Below are 22,197 nucleotides of genomic sequence, written 5' to 3'. Positions count from 1 at the left end.
GTCCCTACTATGTATCATAAAGCAGGTACTAGATATTTTACATTCATAGAGGTATGATACAGTACTGTCCTACATCAATAATACTAGATTCAGTTTTGGTTTGAAATTTACTTTGTCTGCAAATAAGATTGCTACCCCTGTTTTTTTCTGGGCTCCTGTCACATGGAGAATTGTTTTCTATCTTTTCACTTTCAGTCTATGGGCTTCTTTTTGCACTAGGTGTGTTTCTTGTATACAACACATTATTGGATTTTGCTTCTTATTCCATTTTGCCAGTCTATTTCTCTTGATTGGTGAGTTGAGGCCATTGACTTTGCTGGTTATAATTGATATGTACTGACTTATTATTGACATGGTATTGGCCTTTTGTTGACTCTTTTTACTTTAAAGAAAGGGCGTGGGAAACCTGTAATAGAATGTTGCAGAGTTCAACCATTCAGAAGTACGGGGAACTCAATCTGGGCCTTGCAGCCAGAGGTCAGTCAGCATCATGGGGTTCAGCAATCAGCTAACTGAGATCAGGGGTCTTGCATCCTCACTCTGTCTGAGCCATTAAATGGTAAATATACTATATTGAAAAGTTTGTTCACTGCAGACATGTTCTGGACTGCTTCTTGATTTCAATTTAATTCAAATGATCTAAGGGTGATAGACTAGTGACTACCACAGGTGGTCAGTGCTCAAGTTGTGCTTGATCTTAATGTATTGCTGATTGTATCAGTTGGGGTAAAGCATTGCCTTTGATTTGATGAGCTGTTTTCTCTGATGTTATGAAGATGAGAATGTCTGTGGGTCATTAGAGACACAGAAGCTAGGGTGCAACTATATCAGGAAGATTTGGGTGATAATCCAGAGATTAAACCAAGGACAGTCCGACAACAAAAATTAAAATGAGAAAACACTTAAGCAAGACACAAGGACAGACTTCCAGTTCACCAATGGCAAACAGTAGGGCAAATGAGGATGAAAAGGCCGATAGTGAACCACCAGGACACCCTGAACTCAAAGCACAGGAAGTAACAAAACAGATCAATCAGGCTCTAGAAAAATTCAAAACAGAAATAATTTCCCAGATAACCATAGAGATAGTGAGCAAAATGGAAGTCGTGATTCGAGACTCTAGAGCAGAAACTGACAAAAAAATAGATGAGCTCAGGACCATGATAGAAGCCATGAAGGCCCAGCATAAGAAAGAAATGGAAAAAATAAACGCCCAACATAGGAAAGAAATGGAATCCATAAAACAGATTCAAACAGATATCCAGGAGATTAAACACTCTATTGAAAGTGTACGCAACAGAATAAAAGAATGCGAAGATAGACTCTCAGATATAGAAGATAAGATTGCAGTCAGTGACCATGAAAAGAGAGGTCTCTTAAAAACAGTAAGGGATCATGAGAAATCAATCCAACAACTCCTAGATGATGCAAAGAAGAATAACATAAGACTGATAGGAATCCATGAAGTAGCAGGAGAAAATACAAATGACTTAAAAAAGCTGTTTGCAGAATTAATGACAGAAAACTTCCCAAACAGAGGGGAAGAATTTGACATTCAGATAACTGAGGCATATAGGACCCCAACTAGCTACAATCAAAAAAAATCTACACCTAGACATATAATAATCAAGATCCCAGAAACCCAACAGAAGAACAAAATACTACAAGCAGTAAGAGAAAAGAAACAAATCACATACAAAGGAAAGCCCATCAGAATCACAGCAGACTTTTCAACACAAACCCTTGGGGCAAGGAGAGCCTGGAATGAGATATTTCAAGTACTAAAAGAGAACAACCTCCAACCTAGACTGATGTATCCAGCAAAACTCTCTTTCAAAATGGAGGGGGAAATAAGACACTTCCACGACAAAGAACACCTGAGAAACTACATGAATACCAAACCAGCACTACAAGCAATTCTGAACAAGATCCTAGAAAAAGACAATGAAGACAACAACACCATGAGGCCCAACAGAGCAAATCAAATAGGCAAGGCAAAAAATTAAAAGGAGAAGGTGAAAAAGTAAAAAGAGTCAACAAAAGTCCAGTGTGTGTTTGATGAGCAGCTATTATTAACATATTAATAGTGAATATCTTATTTTTAATATGTATTAGACTATACATGCATTTGAATATATATAATGTGTGTGTGTATATATACACACACACACATATTTTTATCTCTTTCTCTCTACATATATAAAAATCCCCTCTCTCTATAAATAATTCCAAAGCCTCACTAGTCCTACAATATTATCGGTAACAGTATTTATTTTAGATATAAGGAAGTTGTTCAAGGTTTTACCTTTGGATTTCCTACTTCATGTTCCTCTCTCCATTCTGTACCAGGTCCAGGCTCACTGGGCTCCGCAGGAACTGGTGACCCAGTCTCCACCTACACATACCACTGTCTGCTTATTACCAAGGCCCCCTGAGCATCCAGCACAGTGGTCTCTGGGTCACACTGTAGTTGTGCACAGCAGGGTCTTCGGGAGAGGTCAGGGCTAAAAGCAGTGCTATGTGCCAGTTATGGGTTGGACACAGGATGCTTCATCCTCAAGACTGTGCTTTCTCCTGTCTGAGCTGGGATAAAACCTTCCTGGAGCCTTTTGATAAAGCAGAAAGATCTCTGTTTTCTCTTTCTCTCCCATCGTGTGATGATGCTCATTGAAGGCAGCTGATATTATTCACACTCTTTGCTTCTGAGGCTTCATAACTGAGTCACACAAGTGGCTTCTATATCTGCTTCTGAATCACATGTGGAACCTGTCTTTCCTCCTTTTCAAATGCAGCAGCCTTCATGAGGAGCTAAGCTCACACCACTCCCCACATGTATAAAAGACCTCTCTGTCTCTAAAGGAAAACTCTGCCCATACAGATGATACTGCAATGCCAGCCTTGCCAAGCTGTTGACCTCTTCTCAACTTGCTTCACAGGTATTTGTAGAAATGCCCCCAGGAAAGAGAAGGACAGCACGGCCAGTTGTGGCACCTTCTCTAAAGACATCCTGAGTGGCAGGCACCAGGGACGTTTGTCATCACACCCACAAGACCAGGACAGAGACCCTGAGGAGCGGGAAATGGCCCAGGCAGAAAGCCCCATGTTTTGGCAGAGTCCTCAGGGCTCACCTCTGCCAGTGAAGGTGACTATCTTTTGGTCCACTTCTTAGAATTTAGAATCCTTTCCCCAAGTCCTGTGCTCTCCATGTGCCACTTCATTATATCCTCAGTGTCTCATTTATACAATGGACATAGGTGCCTGCCCTGCAAGGTTGTTGGGGGAAAGGGCTCTTGGCAGTGCCTAGGCCTCTGGCCTCAGGGTTGGGCCCCAGCATCCTTCATCACCAGTTAGAACTGTTACAGAGACAACATGAGGAAGTTGATGGCAGCCTGGGCAGGGTACAGGCAATCAGGCATCCCATGATCTTGGCCTCCAACTGTCCCTAAGCTGGCACTCAGAGGTTCTGCTCTTGACCAGGACCTTGGGGAGGGAGAAGATTCAGCCATGCCCTGGCATACCGAACACTGCACTTCAGGTCCAGCTCCCCTCCACCCACACAATCTCCTCAGAGTCCTCAGTGGCCCACAGACCACTTCAGCCCCTTATATTTGTTTTGGGTCCCTTGTCACTGATACTCATGGAAGTGTCACTTATTTTCATGTGGTTATGGGCTAATTGGTTAGAGATTTCTTTGTTAAAAATATCCACCCTATTCTAGGCCAGCCTCTCTCATTGCTACCCTCTCCCCAGCAATTTGCATAGCACCTATGTCTTAGTCCATTTTGTACTACTATAACAGAAGGCCATAGACTGGGTAAATGGCCAACAATAGAAATATATGTGGCTCATGTTTATGGGAAGTCCAGGATGGAGGGGATGCATCAGGTAAAGGCCTTCTTGCTGATGATGGATGGTATCACATGGTGATAGAGAAAGAGGCAGAGAGATAAAAAAGAAGAGGAAAAGAGGAACAGATGAATTCTCCTTTTACATACAACTACCCCACTCCCAAAATAATCCATCATGCAGATTGTGCTTTTGTGACCTACTCATCCCTTAAGGTCTCTTGTGATAATATTAACTCTCACAATTGGCATTCAATTGCAATATGAGTTTGGGAGGGGACATTCAAACCATAGTAACCTGGCACATGATAGGCATCCTGCATGACAGGATGGATGGACGAACAAGTCTTATATGGCTACTGCCACAATACCCAGCAAAACGGTACATGGTATGACCATCATTCTCTACCCTAAAGCAAGTAACTATTGTATGGTAAAGATCCAACTAGGAAGAGTGGAAAGCCCTCTGAAGTCAGTTTCTGCCTCAGTTGGCTGCTGTGTCTCTGATGTCTAGCATACCCATACTTGGCTGGCACTGTTTATGAGGTTCCCAGGAAGTACCTGGAGAGCTTCTATTCTAACAACATGAGTGCAAATAACAGGGACCTGCATTTATTGAGCCATTGCTATTCTTTGGGCACAACTGTAGGCACACAAGAAGAAGGGAATCTACCCTCTAGCTCTTTGGATTGGGAAGTGGACACTGGCGAATCTGAGAGACTTGGTCAAGATCATATAGGGAGGAGACTCCCTGTTGGCCAGCCCAGAAGCTCATGTTATTTCTAGATGCAGTGTTGCCTGTTGCTGGGAGCAGGTGAGACTCAGAGGAATCATCCATGCAGACAGGGTAGGCACCTCATGCTTCTTTTCTGTTCATTGTTTGAGGCAGGGTGCTGCTGGTTCTTCTTCCCTTCTATCACCTCTGGAAACCAATGCAGGTGAAATCTACTTTGTGAAGCTTGTTAAAGAAGATGGAACACTTGGATTCAGTGTGACTGTAAGCATTGTTGGTGGGGCCTAGAAAAGTTAAAGAGCTGTTCATCTGGAGCCATATCAGGGTGGGCTTTCCACCCTGATAGCATCTGCATTGTGTACAAGTGACACCTGGAAAGTGGGTGAGCCAAGAAAGTCCATAGGAGCCACTTGTGGGGAACAGGAGTTCAAAGACGGACCAGCAAACACAGGGCAACTTGAGGTTGAGACAGGGACAGATGCTCAGAGTGCCTACCACAGGAGGAGGCAGTGTGGGTGAAATTGGCAGATATGTCCTGACTCTGAGGTTCAGATGGACAGTGATAAGATAGGGCTTCAGGGAAACAAGCCAAAGTCAAGTAGGGTAGTCCATGGTCACCCCAAGAGGGTCACAGTGGAGCCTTGTACTTGGTTCTCCAAAATCAAGGACAGAGTTCAGTGTGTAAGACCTCAGCCCAGATTTACACTTTGCATTTGGCTTCTGAGTTTTGCCTGGTAGACCCCTAAAGAGGGAAGTTACCCGTGTAACTGAGATCACCCAAAGGTTTGGAGAATGGAGCACTGGAAGGTCGTGAGAACTCAGAGCTACAAGTTGGAGGGTGCTGTTCTTATTCCTGAGCACTGAAACCTGTTATCTTGAGACTCTGGAAAATTTGTAGATTTCAGGAATGTCATTGTTGCATTTAGTTTTTGATTGGAAAGAGAATGGAATTTTCAAGCAGATAAAGAAATGGCATAGCCATTAGAAGTGCAGACTTCTAGAGGAAACCCAAGTTGGTGGGCATGCATTGCTTTCCTCCTTGATAATTCTGTGCATCTAGAAAGAGCAAGGATCCTGGGCTGCTGCCTGCCATTAGCTTGTCAGTAAGTGATATTAAAAGAACAAGTAGGACCCCAAGAAATAAGGCTCGCAAGTCCACAGAGAGCGAGCAGGCTGGTACCAAGGATGATGGGTCAATCTGTTCTTGGCTTGAGGTAACAATTCTAACAGACACCAAGTGCAGCTGTTTCTTATCTGAAACACTTGCTAAATTTTAGACTATTCATATATGTATACATATATGCATATGCTAAAAAGCTGGTGATTTCCCTTGGCTGGCAAAAAAATCTTAGATTTTCTTTGGAGAAATTTAATTTCAGAAATAATTATGGAATGTCTTGTCCAAATCCGAATGGCTATCAAGCAAATGAAAAACACTCAAACACGTGAATATGGGAATAAAAAGTGAATTAAAATGAAATTTTATAACTGTCAGCTTGGCCAAATACAGCTGATGGGATGCAGAAAAAAAAAGGACTGTCATACAAATCTGTTAGAAATGTGAATAATTATGTGCACATTCACATTGGTCTACAATCTGGCAGCATCTATTATAATGAAAATATGCATATCCTTGGGCACATAAAAATAGAAACAAGATTCCCAGTGAGTAAAGCTGTACATGTAAGATGTTTAATGAAGTGTTGCTTAGAGTGACAAAAACTCTGGGGAAAAATGAAGAGGACCAATTGAGGAAAGACTGCATGTGCTGTGCACGTTATACATAGACACCAAACTGCTGTCATTAAAATGAGTGGGCATTCACTCCAGTCACATGGAAAGATTTCTGTGAGGCACCCACCAAGCAAGCAAGAGAGAATTGCAGAACTGTGGCTAGGAGACCTCTTTCTGTGCAACAGGTAACTCCAGTGAGTGTGTATACATTTGTGTGCTTGTTAGTGAAAAACAAAGCCAACTAGTGGTCGGAAATGAAGATGAAGCTACTGTGTGACTGGGAAGGGAGAACTGTATCTCCCTCCTGAAAGGTCTTCCTAAACAGGAGCTGCAGGAGCTAGACAGAAAGAGGGCAGAAAAGGCAGCAGTCCACTAACATGGTGAGACCAGGAGCTTATGTGTGCAGCTGCTCAGGAGGGCTGTTGAAGCCCTTGAGTGATGATTGGTTGCCTTGAGGTTTTACATTAGCAATGCTGAAAGTCTAGTTCCAAAGGAGTCTTGGATTCATTAGATAACATTTTATCAGGACTCAGAATCTGCTTTAGTTAGTTTCCTGTTGCCATAACAAGTACCTGAGATAATCAACTTGCAAAGAGAAAAGGTTAATTATGTCTCAGAGTTTTGGAACTTTCAACCCATGATTGGTTGGCTCTGTTCTTTTTTTTTTTTTGGTTTGTTTTTTTTGTTTTTTGTTTTTTGTAGGGGGCAAGGAAGCACATTAGAAGTGAGTGAGACAGAAGAGGAGGTGGGCTCCCACAATTCCCTTTGAGGGCACATCTGTAAAGATTTAAAGATTGCCCACATCCAAAAGTTTCACCACCTCCCCAGATCACTCATGCTAGGGATCAAGTCATACCATGTGGACTTTTGGGGAACATTTCACACCCAAACTATGGCAAGGTTGTTCAGGTGCCTGGTGTGTGTCCATTGGGAAGCTTAGCCAGACTTTTATTTAACCTTTTCATGATTATGTGACTACAGAGAAAAGTTAAAAGAAAAAAAACCCTATGTGTTATGCACATACACTAACTCCTCACAATTAATAAAATGTTTATGGACTGCAAACATGTGCTAATAAAAAGAAGAGTATATATAGATACTAGGTGCCCAGTTATTATCATTTATTAATATGTTATCCCCTATCGTGGGAATGGAAGGTGGAGGCAGAAAATGAGTCAAGAGAAACACATTCAAAAACTGTGCAAGAAGGCTAGAATACAATTGATAAAACATCTATCTGTATATCTACATACGAAGAGTAAATTAGAAGGAAAAAAGAGAGTTTGCTCTGTGGGGCGTTCATGATCTTTTGATCAGTTAAAAAAGGTTAAGTTGCAAAATTGCTGTGTAGTTTAATTCTGCTTTTGTAGCCAACAAGCCCATGTGCACACGAGATGTGCCAGGCATAGCCCTTAGGCCCACTGCAAATCCATCTCCATTAGTTGCTACCTGAAGAAATGTGGTACGTTCTGTGAAACTCCACTCACCAAACTCTTGCTGTGTGCCAGTGCTTGGCTGGGGTTCCTGTGGCCTGTGTTGTTATGCTCTGTGCAAATAGATAATTTTATTGCTCAGTGGTGAATGCAGTCTACGCAGGTAAGTACAGAGGACAGTGCTAGATGGAGATGGGTAGAGGGAGAGATGGGGGCTAGAGGGACTCTAGGAAGCCTGGTGTGATGAGAGGTGAGCTTTTCCTTGTGTCTTTCAGGGTGGCATCAACACAAGTGTGCTCCATGGAGGAATCTATGTGAAATCCATCATTCCTGGAGGCCCAGCTGCCAAAGAAGGGCAGATCCTGCAGGGTGAGAGACAGAGTTGTGCCAGGAGCTCTGTGTTCTGGGCAGAAGGCCCCTTGGCCTGGGCTGGGAGCCTTGGGCCCACCTCATTTGCTCTGGGATGCCCTGCAAACCATTGCTTCTCCAGGGCCTGCTTCAATTTCCTGGAAGGGGAGCATTTCACCTACCTCTTCCCACCTGATATGTAGGCAGGGGTCTAAGATTTTGAGTGGAAAATTGGGAAGCATAAATAAAATGATATAAAGTAGGAGATTTATAGAAGAGTTATTGTTGGCCTTCATGGGAGAGAATTCTGCCTTCCTGAGGGACAGAGCTGGCACTGGTTTCCCCCACTCTTCAGCCACTTTACTATCTGAGTGGACACAGTAACATTTTCTTTGCCCTGTCTCATGTCTATTGCAATGAAGGAAAGGACTGATTTTTATTGTTTTTCCAAATTTTCCAGAATCAAGCCAAAAAAGGCACCTTGGGTCTCATTATCTAGTCTGTCTTATCTCCACTTCCCCTTGAATTCTAGTGTTTCCAACATCAACCATGCCTCCCTGACCATTTTTGAAATAAAAAAAAAAAAATACTAGTGGTATAAATAGTACCCTTGAGTGACTTAAAAATACTTTCAAAAATGGTTTCACAGGAAAACAGGAGGAAGGGTAAGCTTGAACAGAGCTGGCTTCATCGTGTGAGCCAAGAATAGACAGATCTTCCTGTGGCAGACCTGTTAGGTGCCTGGGATGGAGGGGTGGAGAGTTCAGAGAGCAGGATGTTTAGCACACGTATGGGATCTAGCAGACCCACAAGGACACCAGGTAGCTCCATGTCCTGAGCTCCTGAAGGTGCAGGTGCAGGCAGTGGCGTTGTGGGAGTCCTTCCCACAGCTGCAGGGGCACTGCACATGGCTTGCCTCCTCCCCCAGGTGACTGGCTCCTGCAAGTGGATGGAGTGAGTCTGTGTGGTCTCACCCACAAGCAGGCTGTGCAGTGCCTCAAGGGTCCTGGGCAGGTGAGTGCACCCATCCCCGGGTCTCTTCCCTTTCTCTGGAGCTTTCTTGGACAGCAGCAGGGGCTGCAGTTGCCTCTGGGTTGGGAAGAGGCAGCCAGCAAGCCAAATATGACTTTCTTTGTCTATTTTTGCCACTTAGCAGCACTTTTCTGTGGGACTGTGAAAACCAAGAGACAGCAGACTGATGTTTCCAAGCAGAAAAGCTCTCCTATAAACAATCTTGGAGAGATCATGGTCCTTGGCTAGACTTAGGAATTGAACAGTAGAATAGAGCTGCGCAAGCACAGTGGTTTTTCTGTCTAGGTTCCCTCAGTGTCCCCTCCATAACTGTGCCACCCCGTTGAGCAGTGTGCCCTGGCTTGCAGGCACTCTCTCCCTCCACCTTTGCCCATGATACCCCGCCCCAGTTCCTGCCATTCCATCACCTTGGCTGCCCTAGGAGGCTCTTTGCCACCACTGGGTAGCATGAGCTGAGGCCATCCATCCAACATGTGCTCCTCATTCCATGTCCAGGCGGTGTCTCCAGGTAATCAGCTACGTTCTGTTCTCTGCTTGGGGGTGACCACTTTTAACTGCATCCATGTAGGGCTGGCACACCCTCTCCAGGTGCCTCAGGAGTCCATAGAGACAGGATTCCTGAAGCCCTCCCAGCAAGCTGCAGGACACAGCTGTGCTGTCATTACTTCTCTTCCCAAAGGAGGCTTCTGTTCATGGTCAAATCCTCTTGTCTTGGTGTTGGCTGACATATCTCCGGGTCAGTCGTTATTCATTACCACCTTTTAGTCTTCAGACCTCTGCTCACAAACATGATTAGAAAGGCTACCTGGCCACTCTATTGACATGACAACAGCTGGGAATTGTCACTGTGGGGGGGTGGCCCTGTAGGGTTGAATGATGCTTGCCACAGAAGGGGAGGCCAGCTGGCTGCATTTCTAGGTTGGAAGCTTGGCTTTTCAAACCAGCTTCCAGATGAGGTCTGGCCCTGGTTCCTGACCCATTTTAGGTAACAAGGGAATAGAGTGTTGTGGGGAAGAAGGATGGGAAGTCAAATCAGACAGAAAGGGGGGGCACAGATTGGCAAAGTTCTGGGATGCCATCCAATGGATTTGGGTTTTAGGTGATGGGAGACATTAGAGGCTTTTAACCAAGAGTGTTCCATGTTCAGCAGCAGCCATATTGATTGGACCAAAGGAAATGAAGGCAGGGTCTGGCAAGCCAGGCCACCAGGAGCTTGCTGGAGACCAACTGGATACTGGCAGTGGTGAGGGAATGGAGGAAGGGTAGGAGGAGCTGTTCCTAGTGGGGAGCTCAGGAGCCTTAAATCAGAAGGGAACTTGGAGTGCACAAAGGGGAAGGCTGGACCCCTCCATGTGTGGCTCCAAGGATTTGATGGGGTAAATAGTGCATGTTTCAAGGGCACAGATGCAAAGGGAAGACTGAGGTAGATTGAGGAAAGGGAAGAGGCTGAGTTTGGCACTGAGTTTGCACCCTGGAGGGATAGGTGTGACTTCCAGGTGCTTTTGTCCAGGTGGCAGGTGGCAATGCAGTCCTGAACCCAAAAGGCTTGACTGGAGATTTCGATTTCACATTCAAATGAAGCACCTCATCAGAAGCATTAAAAAAAGGAAGAAGCCTTTGCAGAGGGGAAAGGTGCCCCGTTGTCATCCAGAGTGCAAATTGAATGTGTCCACCTATCCTTCCAGGTTTCAAGGCTGGTGTTGGAGGGAAGAGGCCCTAGCATGGCACAGCAGGGTCCTTCTGCTAATGACAGGATGGGAGATGAACACGCTGTGGTTACCTTGGTAACAGCCCTGCCTGGCAGGCCCGTGAGCTGTGTCTCAGTGACAGATGGTGAGAGGGGAAAGAATGGAGTGTTACTATCGTTGTGTCATCATATGTTGCTTTTGTGTTGTCAAGTCAAAGGGGAAAGGCAGGAAGGCTTCCTCTGGCTCTAAAAAAAAAAAAAAAAAAAAAAAAAAAGAGCAAGCAGTGCTGATTATGATCATAAGCCAAGAGAATGGTATACGTTTCTGAAGCAGATGTATTGTCCCAAAATGATTACCAGGTATAATTCTGCCCCAAGCCTTCCTAAGCCTTCTGATCAGCTGCCTGAGTGTTAGTAGTTGAAAAGTATTTAGGGGTGAATTGTCATGAAAGGGTCATGAAAGGCCTGAGATTGGCATGAAAGGGTTATACATTTTCAGGTACACGCTCCCACTGAGGCATCTGTGATAGTTACCTGAGCACTGATTATGCAGGTTGGAAGACAAAGGTGTTCAGAAACTTAGCCTTGTTATTAGCATCATGCTCATAACACATGCTCAGTTTTGGAGCCTAATTGCAGTAATTGCACATCTTCTAAGGGATCAGATGCTTGCACATCTCTCGTGATTTGGTTTTCTGCTAGGAAAAGGTTTATTTCCTTGGCATGTTGTGATTTGGAACCTAGCCCCACGCCAAACCCTTTCTCCGTGGTCCTGCTACCCAGGCACGGGGCAGGTCAGAGGCAAGGCAGCCGTAGGCTTGGGAGTGGTGTGGAGGAGGGGAACACTCATCCTTAAATCGAAGCCATTTCCTCTTTCATCTCTGCTCTGTGTTCTCCCATGGGTGCCTTTGAAAAGCTGACTACAAACTGAGTCAAGGAGGCTAGGGCGGCAGTGGCACAATCAGCTGTGCCACCACTGCCACAGTCTTGCTCCAATTGAAATTTAAGAGTTGTGGTTCCATCCCCAAATTCACAGTTGCCATCAAAGTTGGAGAAGGAAAACTTGAGGGAGTCCAGAAGCTTCTTGGGCTGCCAGACTCCCTAGGTGCCCAGGGTTATGCGCATCTTAGATAGTAAACCAAAATGGCAGCTGTCCCTAGAGTCAGCCATCACTGTCCCTGCAGCCTAATTAGGCAAAATGTCCTGCTGAGCATTGTAAAGTGTGATTAGGGCTCTACAAGAACAAGGCAAGTATGGTGAAAGTTTTATTTAATGCTAAGAACACGCTGTGCATGCCCACAAGCTAGCTTTCTCTGTACATCAGGTGGACATCATCTATAATTGCACTGTGCAACATGGTGGCGATTTCGTGTGTGGCTGTTGCACATTGAACTGTAGTGATCCAATTGGATAAGATGCATAACAGGGTTTGAAGGATTAGTTTATTGAAAGAGTGAAAATTATTAGTAATTTTTGTATTGATTATATGTTGAAATGGGAATATTTCAGACATACAGATGGTCCCTAACTTTTAATGGTTTGACCTACAGTATTTTTTGGCTTTATCATGGTGCAAAGTCCACACACATTCAGTAGAAGCTGGGCTCTGAACTTTTTTTTAGTGATTTAAATAAAGTTTATTTTTTTGAAAAGATGGTTATCTTTGCAATCCCACAGTTGTTGGGAATGTGAAGAGGCAACATATTTCCTTTTATTTACTCATGCCTTTTTAAAAATATACCCTCTGCACAAAGGTAAAAGATCTTGTTAACCTTGTAGTGATATAAAATGTATCAGCAAACTTTCTTCAAGAGCTAGATAGCAAGTATTTTAGGTTTTATAGGCCACTTATGATGTGTCAGTTTCTTTTTCTTTTTCTTTTTCCTGCAGTACTAGGGACTGAACCCAGGGCCTTTGCACTGAGCTACATCCCAGTCCTTTAAATTTTGAGACAGGGGCTCACTAAGTACTAAGTTGCCTAGGCTGGGCTCAAACATGAGATCCTCCCAGTTTCTTTTATAAGTTAAAACCATTTTTTTAAAAAAGTTAAAACCATTTTTTTTTAAAGTTAAAACCATTTTTAGTTTGTACCATACCAAAAAAAAAAAAAGAAAAGTGCCAGCCTGACTCCTGGGTGGCAGTCTGCTATGGGCTCCGAATTTTGAATCTTTATCTTTTCCCAGCTGGCCATATTTAGTATGATACACACTTGAGTCGCTGGGCAGTGCCAGTGAGCTGCAGCCCCCAGCCATCCCATGACAGGGTGGGAGGGCTGATTAATTCTCTATCAGCTAAGCTAGGATGCATGATAGGTTAGATAATCTAAGTGCACTTTCCATTTACAGTATTTCCAACGGACAAGGAGCTTACCAGGATGTAACCTATTGTAAATTGAGGGTTAAATAAAATGCATGATTAAGATTTATTTTCCTGTTTCCTTTTACTTTTTAAAAATGTGGCTATTTGAAAGCTTTGAAAAGATACTTGTGGTTTGTATTCGCAGTTCATCTTATACTTCTGTTGGGCAACACTGATGTGGATTTACAGGTGTAACAGACTCCACTATGAAAATGAGCTAATGATATCTTTCTAAGCAAAATAGAAATAATTTACCTCTGACAGTCTGTATGTGGAGGTCACTCAGTGGTCGTCTGCTGAAGGAGTTATTTTTATTCACACCCCACAATCCAGGTCCTAGGTTTGAAGTCAGGCTGCAAAAGAACACCAATGGCCTGGGGTTCAGCTTCGTGCAGGTGGAACAGGGCAGCTGCAGCCTCCTCCAGAGTGACCTCATTAGAATTAAGAGACTCTTTCCAGGGCAGCCAGCCCAAGAGCATGGGGCCATTGAGGCTGGTGACATCATTCTGGCGGTGAACGGAAGGCCCACAGAGGGCCTTGTTTTCCAGGTGCGGGGCCACAGGGACTGAAGCTCCAGCTGCAGGAGGCCCTCAGCTGCTTCCTTCAGCCTCACCCACCTCAGACAGTTGACATCCAGTCCTGGAGCTCAGACTTCTGTCCTGCAGACTGCAGTTGGCAGAGTGGTCCTGTATGTAACGGTCCATCAAGGAGACAGGCCTGAGACTTGGGACACTGTGGGGACTCATGGTTCTGGGAGCAGGTGTGAGAACTTCACTGGGGTCCCTTCTGCTCTCCTGCCTCTTGATCTGGCTGAATTTATATCTTCTGGTGCATAGTGTGACATTGATTGTCCTGCCCCAGAGAGGTTGTCAGCAGGACCTGGCATCTCCCTCCCTCTCTCCTACTCACTGCCCTGTTCCTCTGGCTGAGCCCAAGGAAACACCTGATGCAGCACCCCTGGGGACCCCAGGAGCTCAGAGCAGGACCGTGGCAGTGGGTGCCCAGAGACATAGGCTGCACCTTCCTCTGTCATGTTGCTGGATGGCAGCCCTGAGAGGCGCAAGGACACAGGCAGACAGCCCCTGGAGCCTCAGAGGTCAGGGTGGGCAAGGACACAACAGTGACTGCAGAAGTGGGAGCAGTCATGAGAGCCTGTGCTGACAAACTCATGCCATGGAGCAGGGAAGAGGTACATCAGTGCTGGCCCTGGTGGCTGCAGGGTGGCTGGATCAGCACTTCTCATGCAGGGATGCTACTGCCTCTTGGGGACACTAGGCTAAGTCCAGAGACAATGACAGACATTGTCACAACTGATGAGCACTATGACATCTTATGGGTAGAGACCAGAGATGCTGCTAACTGTTCTTCATTGTGCAGGACTTTGGTCCCAACAATTATCCAGCTAATGCAGGGAGTTGGGAAATGCTGGTCCAGGTAGGACATAGGAGCTACCAAGGAGGCATCTCATGCTAGGGAGTGAGAGGGAGCTTGCAGCAGCTTGAAGCAGTGGAGCTTAGGATCTGGGAAATGAAGGGCAGGTGGGCGAGACCAGCTGGGTGAAGCAGCAGCAGGTGAGAGCAAGTTCCAGACTGGCCTCCTGGAGGAAGAGGGAGAAGCCGGAAGAGAAGAGAGACTTGTGTGGGCTGGGGCAGCCACGGAGGAGGCAGCAGGAGAACGACCTGCCTATGTCACATTTTGGAAAGACCACCCTCAGGCACAGGGGAGGAGAGGGCTGACACTGCAGGGGCTGGGGGCACAGTAGGAGGTCACAGGGTCCCAGCTGAGCTGTGGCAGGAGACTCAGCCAGTGTGTCAGGAACCGGGGTGGTGGGGCCATTCCCTGCCCAGTCTCAGCACGTCCCCTGCATGGGGCCACAAGCTGTTGTCCTTGGCTTCCCTTTGGGAAGTTAGTGATCTGCAGAGCTGAGAAATGGATCACGGTTGGGGAGGAAGCAGCACCTGGAAGACAGTGGTGGGCAAGGTTGGGGGGGGGCTCCAGGTGCACCAGCCTAGATCTAATTGCAGCTCTGGGTTTCTCACAGGAGGTGCTCAATCTGCTGAGAGGGCCTCCCCAGGAAGCCGCACTGCTCCTTTGCCGACCGCCTCCAGGTGTGCTCCCTGAGATGGAGCCAGCGGGGAAGGTAAGAGATGGCGTCCCCATCTCTGAACCTGGCTCCTGTCCTGAGCCCTGTCCCTCTCTGTGGTCCCAGACACCCTGGCTGCCTGGAGGGAGGCTCAACATGGTGGGAAAGCAGCTGGCTCAGCCACAGGGAGTTTCTGTCCTCTTCTGCTTCTTTCTTCTTCCAGGGAGGTCAGTCTTTACTCTCCAGGCCTTCGACTGATTAGGTAAGGCCCACCACATCATTACTCTAAATCTACTTATTTAAATGTTAACCAGACCTAAACAGTATCTTCATGGAGACATATAGACTGGCATTTTAGCAAGAGTCAGGGTCCTCTGGCCTAGCAAAGTTGGCACATGGTATTACCCATTGCCATCACCCTGGGAAGTCTGTGGAAAACAAGATTTTTGGCAGAGACTCCAGTGCAGGAAATTTACAGGGCCTGCCCTGTGGAGGTCCCCTGTGATGGTGCTGGAAGCTAGCTGGGCAGAGGAAGGGCCAATACAGTACAGCTGCAGTGGAGCCTCACCTGACCCCATGGGGAGCTGTGGAGCTGGGACAGCCCCTTGGAGCATCCCAAATGGCACCCTGCTATGACTAGCATTGGGGTGCATGGGCCCAGGGCAAGAGCCTGAGTTTGGCTGAGGTAGCTCCTGGGGGGACCTAGTTGGGAGGCATCAACCCCATATGCATAGGAGAAGCTGGTTCTTGGTACCATGTAAGACTAACATGTGCACAGGCTGTCCTGCGAGGAAGAAGTCTGCACAGACAGAAGTCTTGGAGAACAGGGCTGGAAAATGTGGCTTTGGCATAATAATAATTATTGATACCACTACCACACAGTCTAGATCCAGCCCCTATAAAGGCATGAGGCTTTGGGGGCACATCTAGATACAAGCTGTAATATCTGGTTAATATTTTCAGGCTCTGATAAATGAAAGCATGGAAAGTGAAGCCCTGAATAAGGGGAAACTATTGCATTTTTTAAAAAGTGATCATGTTTATTGAGCACTTTCACTGCCCCTGAGCTACGGTGCATAGAGATAAGGCTTAGTGTGTTGTCTGGGGTCTGGGGAGCTGGTGGGGGAGCTGACAGAGAGAGTCTGACCTCAAATCTATCTCTTATTTGCTCTGACCTACAATCACATAAGAAAATAAGACCAGTTCATTTCTTAGAGAAGCAATCTTTAGCGTTTTCTTAGTGTGCAGTATGGAAGTAGTAACTATTATCTTTTCTTTTAATAGACACCCATGGACAAAGAATTTACCAAGGCAATGTATACAGACTCAGAGAAGAGCCCCAGCCTGGAACAGGAGGACAGCTGGAGAGACAGCACCTCTCCAGATGCAAGGGAAGGCCTGGCTCTCGGAGAGGCACAAGGGAGTCAAGACGGGGACAGACCCTGGGCCAGGTCCTTGGCACTTGCCCTGGAGTCCCATCCTCACTTATGGCATTGTCACCTAGAGACAGAGGAGCCAGCCCTGGCTACCCCTTTGGAACAGGACATGAGGCAGAACTGCTATTCTGTGTGTGACATCAGGAGACTTGGCAGGTAAGACTTGTTACATTGTAGACAGTTTGTAAATTGTGTGTACTGCATTGCTAGAGCATTACCACCAAGTAATCAGTGACAACACCAAGATGCTTCCTGTGCCCAGCACTGTTCTGGGCCTTTGGAGGCAGAAACAGAGGAACATAGGTTTGGGGTTGCTGTGTCCACAACTTGTGGGCTTTTGGGGAAGCAAACTCTACCCAGGCCATAATTGTCCACAAGATGTTTTTCAGGCTATGGATGGCAGGTCTTGAGTTCTCTCCCAACATGCAACCTTTATCCTGCACCTTCACAGCTTCTTAAAACACTGTGGTATGAAAGCAGTTCTAGAATGCAACCTCATTTCTGGTGCCAATACAGCATTAAACATACATCTGTATCTTTAAACCCAGACTGAAACCTTCATTTTTATAACCTTTTGTTTTTCAGTTAGTTTGCATTTTTGTGCCCATTTACCCTTAAGTGTTTCTAGTTTCTGATCCTGTTGTCTGAAAAGCATACCCCACAGTTCGGTCTGACTAGTGTCTATTACACATACCCAAGGCACTTAGAAACCTACTAGGAACAGAGAGAGGGGTAAAAGTGCAGGCTCAGTTGCTGCTGCTGAGCATTTGCTAGTCCAATGCATGGGCTCAAGATAGACCATTGTCATCTGTGTTTGTCACTATACAAACCTGCCAAGATTAAATCACTCCTATTTGGTGGCCATCCTAGGTGAGTGACTAGAGTAGATTTATAGGGACTGGAAGTACATTCAGGGCTCTCTGGATCTTTGGGATCTGCATTTGTGGATTCACGTAACCATAGATTGAATATATTAGAAGAAAAACTGCATCTGGATTCAACATGTACAGATTTTAAAAAATCATTATCCCCTAAACAATACAATATAACAATTGTTTATATAACATTTCCACTGTATTTGGGATTATAAGTAATTTAGGGATGACTTAAAGCATCTGATGGGGTGTGTGTAGGTTATACACAAATATGTCCTACATTTTATATAAAGGACTCCAGCCTCTGGGGACTTGGGTAATTGAGGATGTCCTGGAGCTGCCCCCTATGGACACAGAGAGCGCTTGTTTGTATGGAGCAGCAGTGAGTGTTAGATAATGGGGCCCCTGAGAGAACTGTGACAGACAGGAGCCAGGCACTCATCCCCAAAAGCATCTAGATAAAGCTTCCATAAGAACATTGAACCTACTAGTTTGTGCAGGAGAACACGGTGGGCAAGTACATCCATCAGTGATTTTCATTTCTATCATCTGATAGAGACATAAACACAAGTATATTTATTGCTGCTTTCAAGACTGCACTCTAAGTAGCACTTGAAACTCTTGATAAAATAATAAAGTGAATAACCTACAGGAATTTATCCAAGCACAGCCATTAGTCTGCTCCTGCAGGATATATACAAACTCTGTCTCCCTGCAGGAAAGGGAACACTTGTCTGTATTTTTAAAGATTTTACTACCAGATAGTTTGGGGTGATGAACAAAGACGCTGACTCCTGGATTACAAAGTGGTTCTGGATTCTATACTTACCATGTGCCTATATTCCAATATATGCAATCATTACTTAAAATAGGTATTATTAATAACAATATTACTATTTAGTAACTCTCAGCATATGGTGCCACAGAATATCAGGTTGTTCATCATCAAATGGTCAAATCTAACTTCCTACTGCATACTGGAATCTGCACTGTGACAACCTGCTCTTAAGAAGTGTCCCAGCTTTTGCTCAAATATCTCCAGGGACACGAAGCTCAGTTCCTCTTGAGGAGATCCATGTTATCATGATGCAGTTTTTTATCAGAAAATGCTTCCTTTGTGAAACCCACCTCCTTATGACATCTACTTATCTTTTTTTGGTACCAGGGATGGATCTCAGGACCTTGCGCTTGCAAGGCAAGATGCTGCCATTGAGCTAAATCCCCGGCCCTTACTTATCTTTTATTTTTGCAAAACTCATCATATTATTCCATTTTTCTGAAACAAATTAAATTTGGTTTAGTGATCTTACTTGCCAGTGTGTACCAGATGTCCAAAGTCTGTCATTCTTGGAAGGGTCACCCCTTGGAGGGTCACGCAAGGAAGTCATGCAAGTTGTCCAGAGTATTCTAGTAGAGTCTCTGATCTTCAGATGAGAGCTTCATGCAGTCATGGGAAGCAGTTTTACTGTGCACTTCTTAGCTTTCTTTTTACCCTATTCTCTCTTTCCCACTCAGGAATCTTTCCACATTCCTGAAAAAAGGACTCAAACCTTGAACACTCTCCAACAAGATATTATCCTGTGCTCCATGTGCATGTAGCTAGAGCCTGCCCCCACAGGAAGGAGAACATGGCACTTGGCCAACAGTTGCTCAAGGTGGTCCCCACTCCTGTGTAGGGTCGGAATTAGGATCACAGAGTGGGATGATGGCTCTTTGCAGACCCCCCTTAGATGGTGTATAGTTCTGAGCTGGCTTCTAAGGCCAACAACCTCTTTGTTTCTGACATCTGTGTGTCAAATCATTTTGTGTAGTTTAGAATAGAAAGAGCATGAACTTGTAGATCAGAGCTTGGTTTTACCTTTGCAACTTGGTGGTGTGCCTGCAGGGCTGATGTCCCTGAGCTGGAGCTTCCTAGTTACAAACAAGGCCCATGGCCACTCCATGAATCACTATGCAGGTCAAAAGTAAAACACATCACAGCATCTGGCACACAGTAGGACTCAATACAAGTCTGTATTTGTTCCCTTTCTTAGGCTCTTTCTAGCTAAAAGACAGTTCCTATCAATTGAAAATCTCATCCAAATGCCAGATTTGCCAGGTGGCTGCTTCCTGACACCAGATGGTTGCCAGCACCCCAGGAAACCCTGAATTTGCTCGGAGAAGATTGGATTTCACTTTTCATTTCTCATTTTCTTCAACTTTCTAGTCTCAGAGATTTAAAAAAATCATATAGCTGTAGATCCTTACAAAGCATGGCATTATAAAGAAAAACTGTAGAGTATGTGCTGTCGAGAAAAGATGGGATTGTGTGCCTGCTACGGGGAGGGGTTGGCTGAGGATGCATCTTTTGCAGAGTTAGTTTCTAAAATTTGGGTAGAAGGTGAAAATCACATTAAGTCACCTCACCCTTGAACATCACTTTGGATGGTGTGATGCTGTATGCTTCCCAGGAATGGAGCATATCATGTTTTCATTCACTGAGCCCTAGATGAAATCTAAAGGCTTATATTTATGGGCTATGCTCTGTGTGAAATGTGTATCCATCCAGGAGCTGAGACTGCCTGAGGAGGTGGAGGGTGCCCTGCTCCCTCATGTTTAGGGCTTGTACTCAGTGGATGGAAAGTTGGTCACTGCAGAACACTTGAGGTTATTCCTCCATCTCCTTAGGCAGACTCTCTCTCTCTGTCTCTCTCTCTGTGTCTGTCGGTCTGTCTGTCTGTCTCTCTCTCTCTCTCCCTCCCCCCATAGTATATGTAGTTGAATTCATAAAAGTACAATGGATGTAAATTCACCGAGTGTCATTTTGTAAAAGTAATAATGTAAGTTTTTATGGCCACTTAAGAATGCACAATAAAGCAAGAGTCCTTGAAATGCACCTAAAGTGACTGTACCCCTTCTCAGGAGGGCACTTTGGTCTGGAAAAGCAAAGGATGATTAGGAGACAAAAGGTCTAACTCGACTGGAGCTGCCAGGCCAGCTGTGACAAAAGCGTAGCTAGTGAGGACAGAAGCTGGCTGGGTGGAGGATGAGGCCCAGCCTGGCCAGGATAAGCATGGGCCATAGCAGGTAGGGTCTGAGTGCTGCCTTTGCAGGGTTCTCTCACACACCTCCAAGGTCCCAGAACTTGCTTCCTCCACCACACACATCTCTCCAACAACGACTCAGTAAATGTTTCTAGCTTGGGCTTATCACTGGTGCCTCAGATCTGCAGTGTCCTGGTCTTCCCTACCTTGATGTCTTGGAGCCACTGCCAATTGACCTGCCAAATGCTGATACAGCTCGAAGAAGCAGAGGTCCAGTGCCTCCAGGGACCAACAAGGACATCAGGGTGGGGCCTGATGCTAGAGAGGCAGAAAAGGCTGAGTCTTACAGGAAGAGACACAAAACCTAACTTCATTGTGAGTTTAATCATGAAGAAACAGACAATTACAATACCTTAATATTTCAAGTCTGAAATGCTATCTGCTAATTTGACTTTTCTTTCTGGGGGTGGAGAAGACTTGGTGGTCTAGATATTTGACAGAGAGCTGTCCAGGGAACTTGGGCATGCCAGTGTTTTCTCTAAATGTCCCTTAGTGAGCTGAGCCTTCATAATCATTTCACTGACTTCAGAGATGAACTGAGGTTCCTCTCACAGAAGTAGCTGCAGAACAGCAGGATCTGGTGGGGCCCTGCTGGCTTGTCGGGGAAGGGGCCGGGCAGGGAGCCCAGGTGGGGAACTTGGGTGGAGCAGAGGCTTTAAGTGCCTTGGCCCCTTCAGTACCTGGCACATCTACCTGCCCAACGGCTGGCCTTGCTCCAAAGAACACTACTGTCCTTAAAATCCCTGACTTGCCACATCTTGCCTTTAAATGGGCTCTGCCTTGGGGTGCACACAGCACCTCTAGTGTCCCTCTTTTCCTGGTTGAACTTTTCCCATTCCCATGGTCAAGTTCAAGGTCCGATCTCCAAGAGCAGCCTCATAGCCTGTGTGGAAGGGTGGAAGGAAAGATTGTCATTCTTCCAGACTTGTGCTGGAAGGAGAGATAGTTTCACCCTCAGAGCCATCAAGTCCCCCTAGATGGGCTGCCTGCTTGCTTCTTGTCTCCAAGTCTGGTGGTTTCTGGGTCTCTGTCCAAACAGCACCAGCAGCTTCAGCTTCACAAGAAAGCCAGAGAGCTCATTAGGAGGGGTGAAGGGAGTAAGGAGGTAGGGGGGTGTCAACCAGGTGGCACAGTGACCAGCAGCACTGTACACCCTCAGGGTGGGGCACAGGGGGCTGGGTAGCAGGTCTGGTTTCCCGTTTTTTTGACAAAATTTCCTGGATATTTATTTTCTATGTTTATAAGATAGCATAGTTTCTTTGTTGGTAAGTTTTTAATTACATTTTCAATTTCACTGATTGTGATTGGGGTGTTTAAAATGTTTTTATCTTCCCAACAAAGAAAAGCCCAGGCCCTGATGGATTCACTGCTGAATTTTACAAGACATTTAGAGAAGAACTACTACCATTACTCTTCAAACTTTTCAATGAAATTGAAAGAGAAGCTATACTTCCAAATTCATTCCTGGAAGCAAGTATCACTCTGATTCCCAAACCAGAGAAAGATACAACCAAAAAGGAGAACTACAGACCAATCTCCTTAATGAATAT

At 45.4% G+C, this 22,197-nt stretch overlaps 1 protein-coding gene across 1 annotated transcript in view; it reads left to right on the top strand.

Annotated features, from left to right (window-relative positions):
* Frmpd2 (FERM and PDZ domain containing 2) overlaps positions 1 to 22,197 on the top strand; it is a 77,120-nt gene that overhangs the window by 49,769 nt on the left and 5,154 nt on the right. The window contains 8 exon segments of the mRNA XM_010622624.2: positions 2,937 to 3,142; positions 4,735 to 4,842; positions 8,021 to 8,114; positions 9,022 to 9,107; positions 10,811 to 10,958; positions 13,504 to 13,718; positions 15,212 to 15,310; positions 16,538 to 16,845. Coding sequence (XP_010620926.2) covers positions 2,937 to 3,142; positions 4,735 to 4,842; positions 8,021 to 8,114; positions 9,022 to 9,107; positions 10,811 to 10,958; positions 13,504 to 13,718; positions 15,212 to 15,310; positions 16,538 to 16,845 — 1,264 coding nt within the window.

Source organism: Fukomys damarensis, unplaced genomic scaffold (assembly GCF_012274545.1).
Source record: "Fukomys damarensis isolate Sample0158 unplaced genomic scaffold, DMR_v1.0_HiC HiC_scaffold_1, whole genome shotgun sequence".
Lineage (NCBI taxonomy): Eukaryota > Metazoa > Chordata > Mammalia > Rodentia > Bathyergidae > Fukomys > Fukomys damarensis.
The sequence above is the reverse complement of the archived record's forward strand: the minus strand, read 5'-3'. Positions and strand labels throughout refer to the sequence as shown.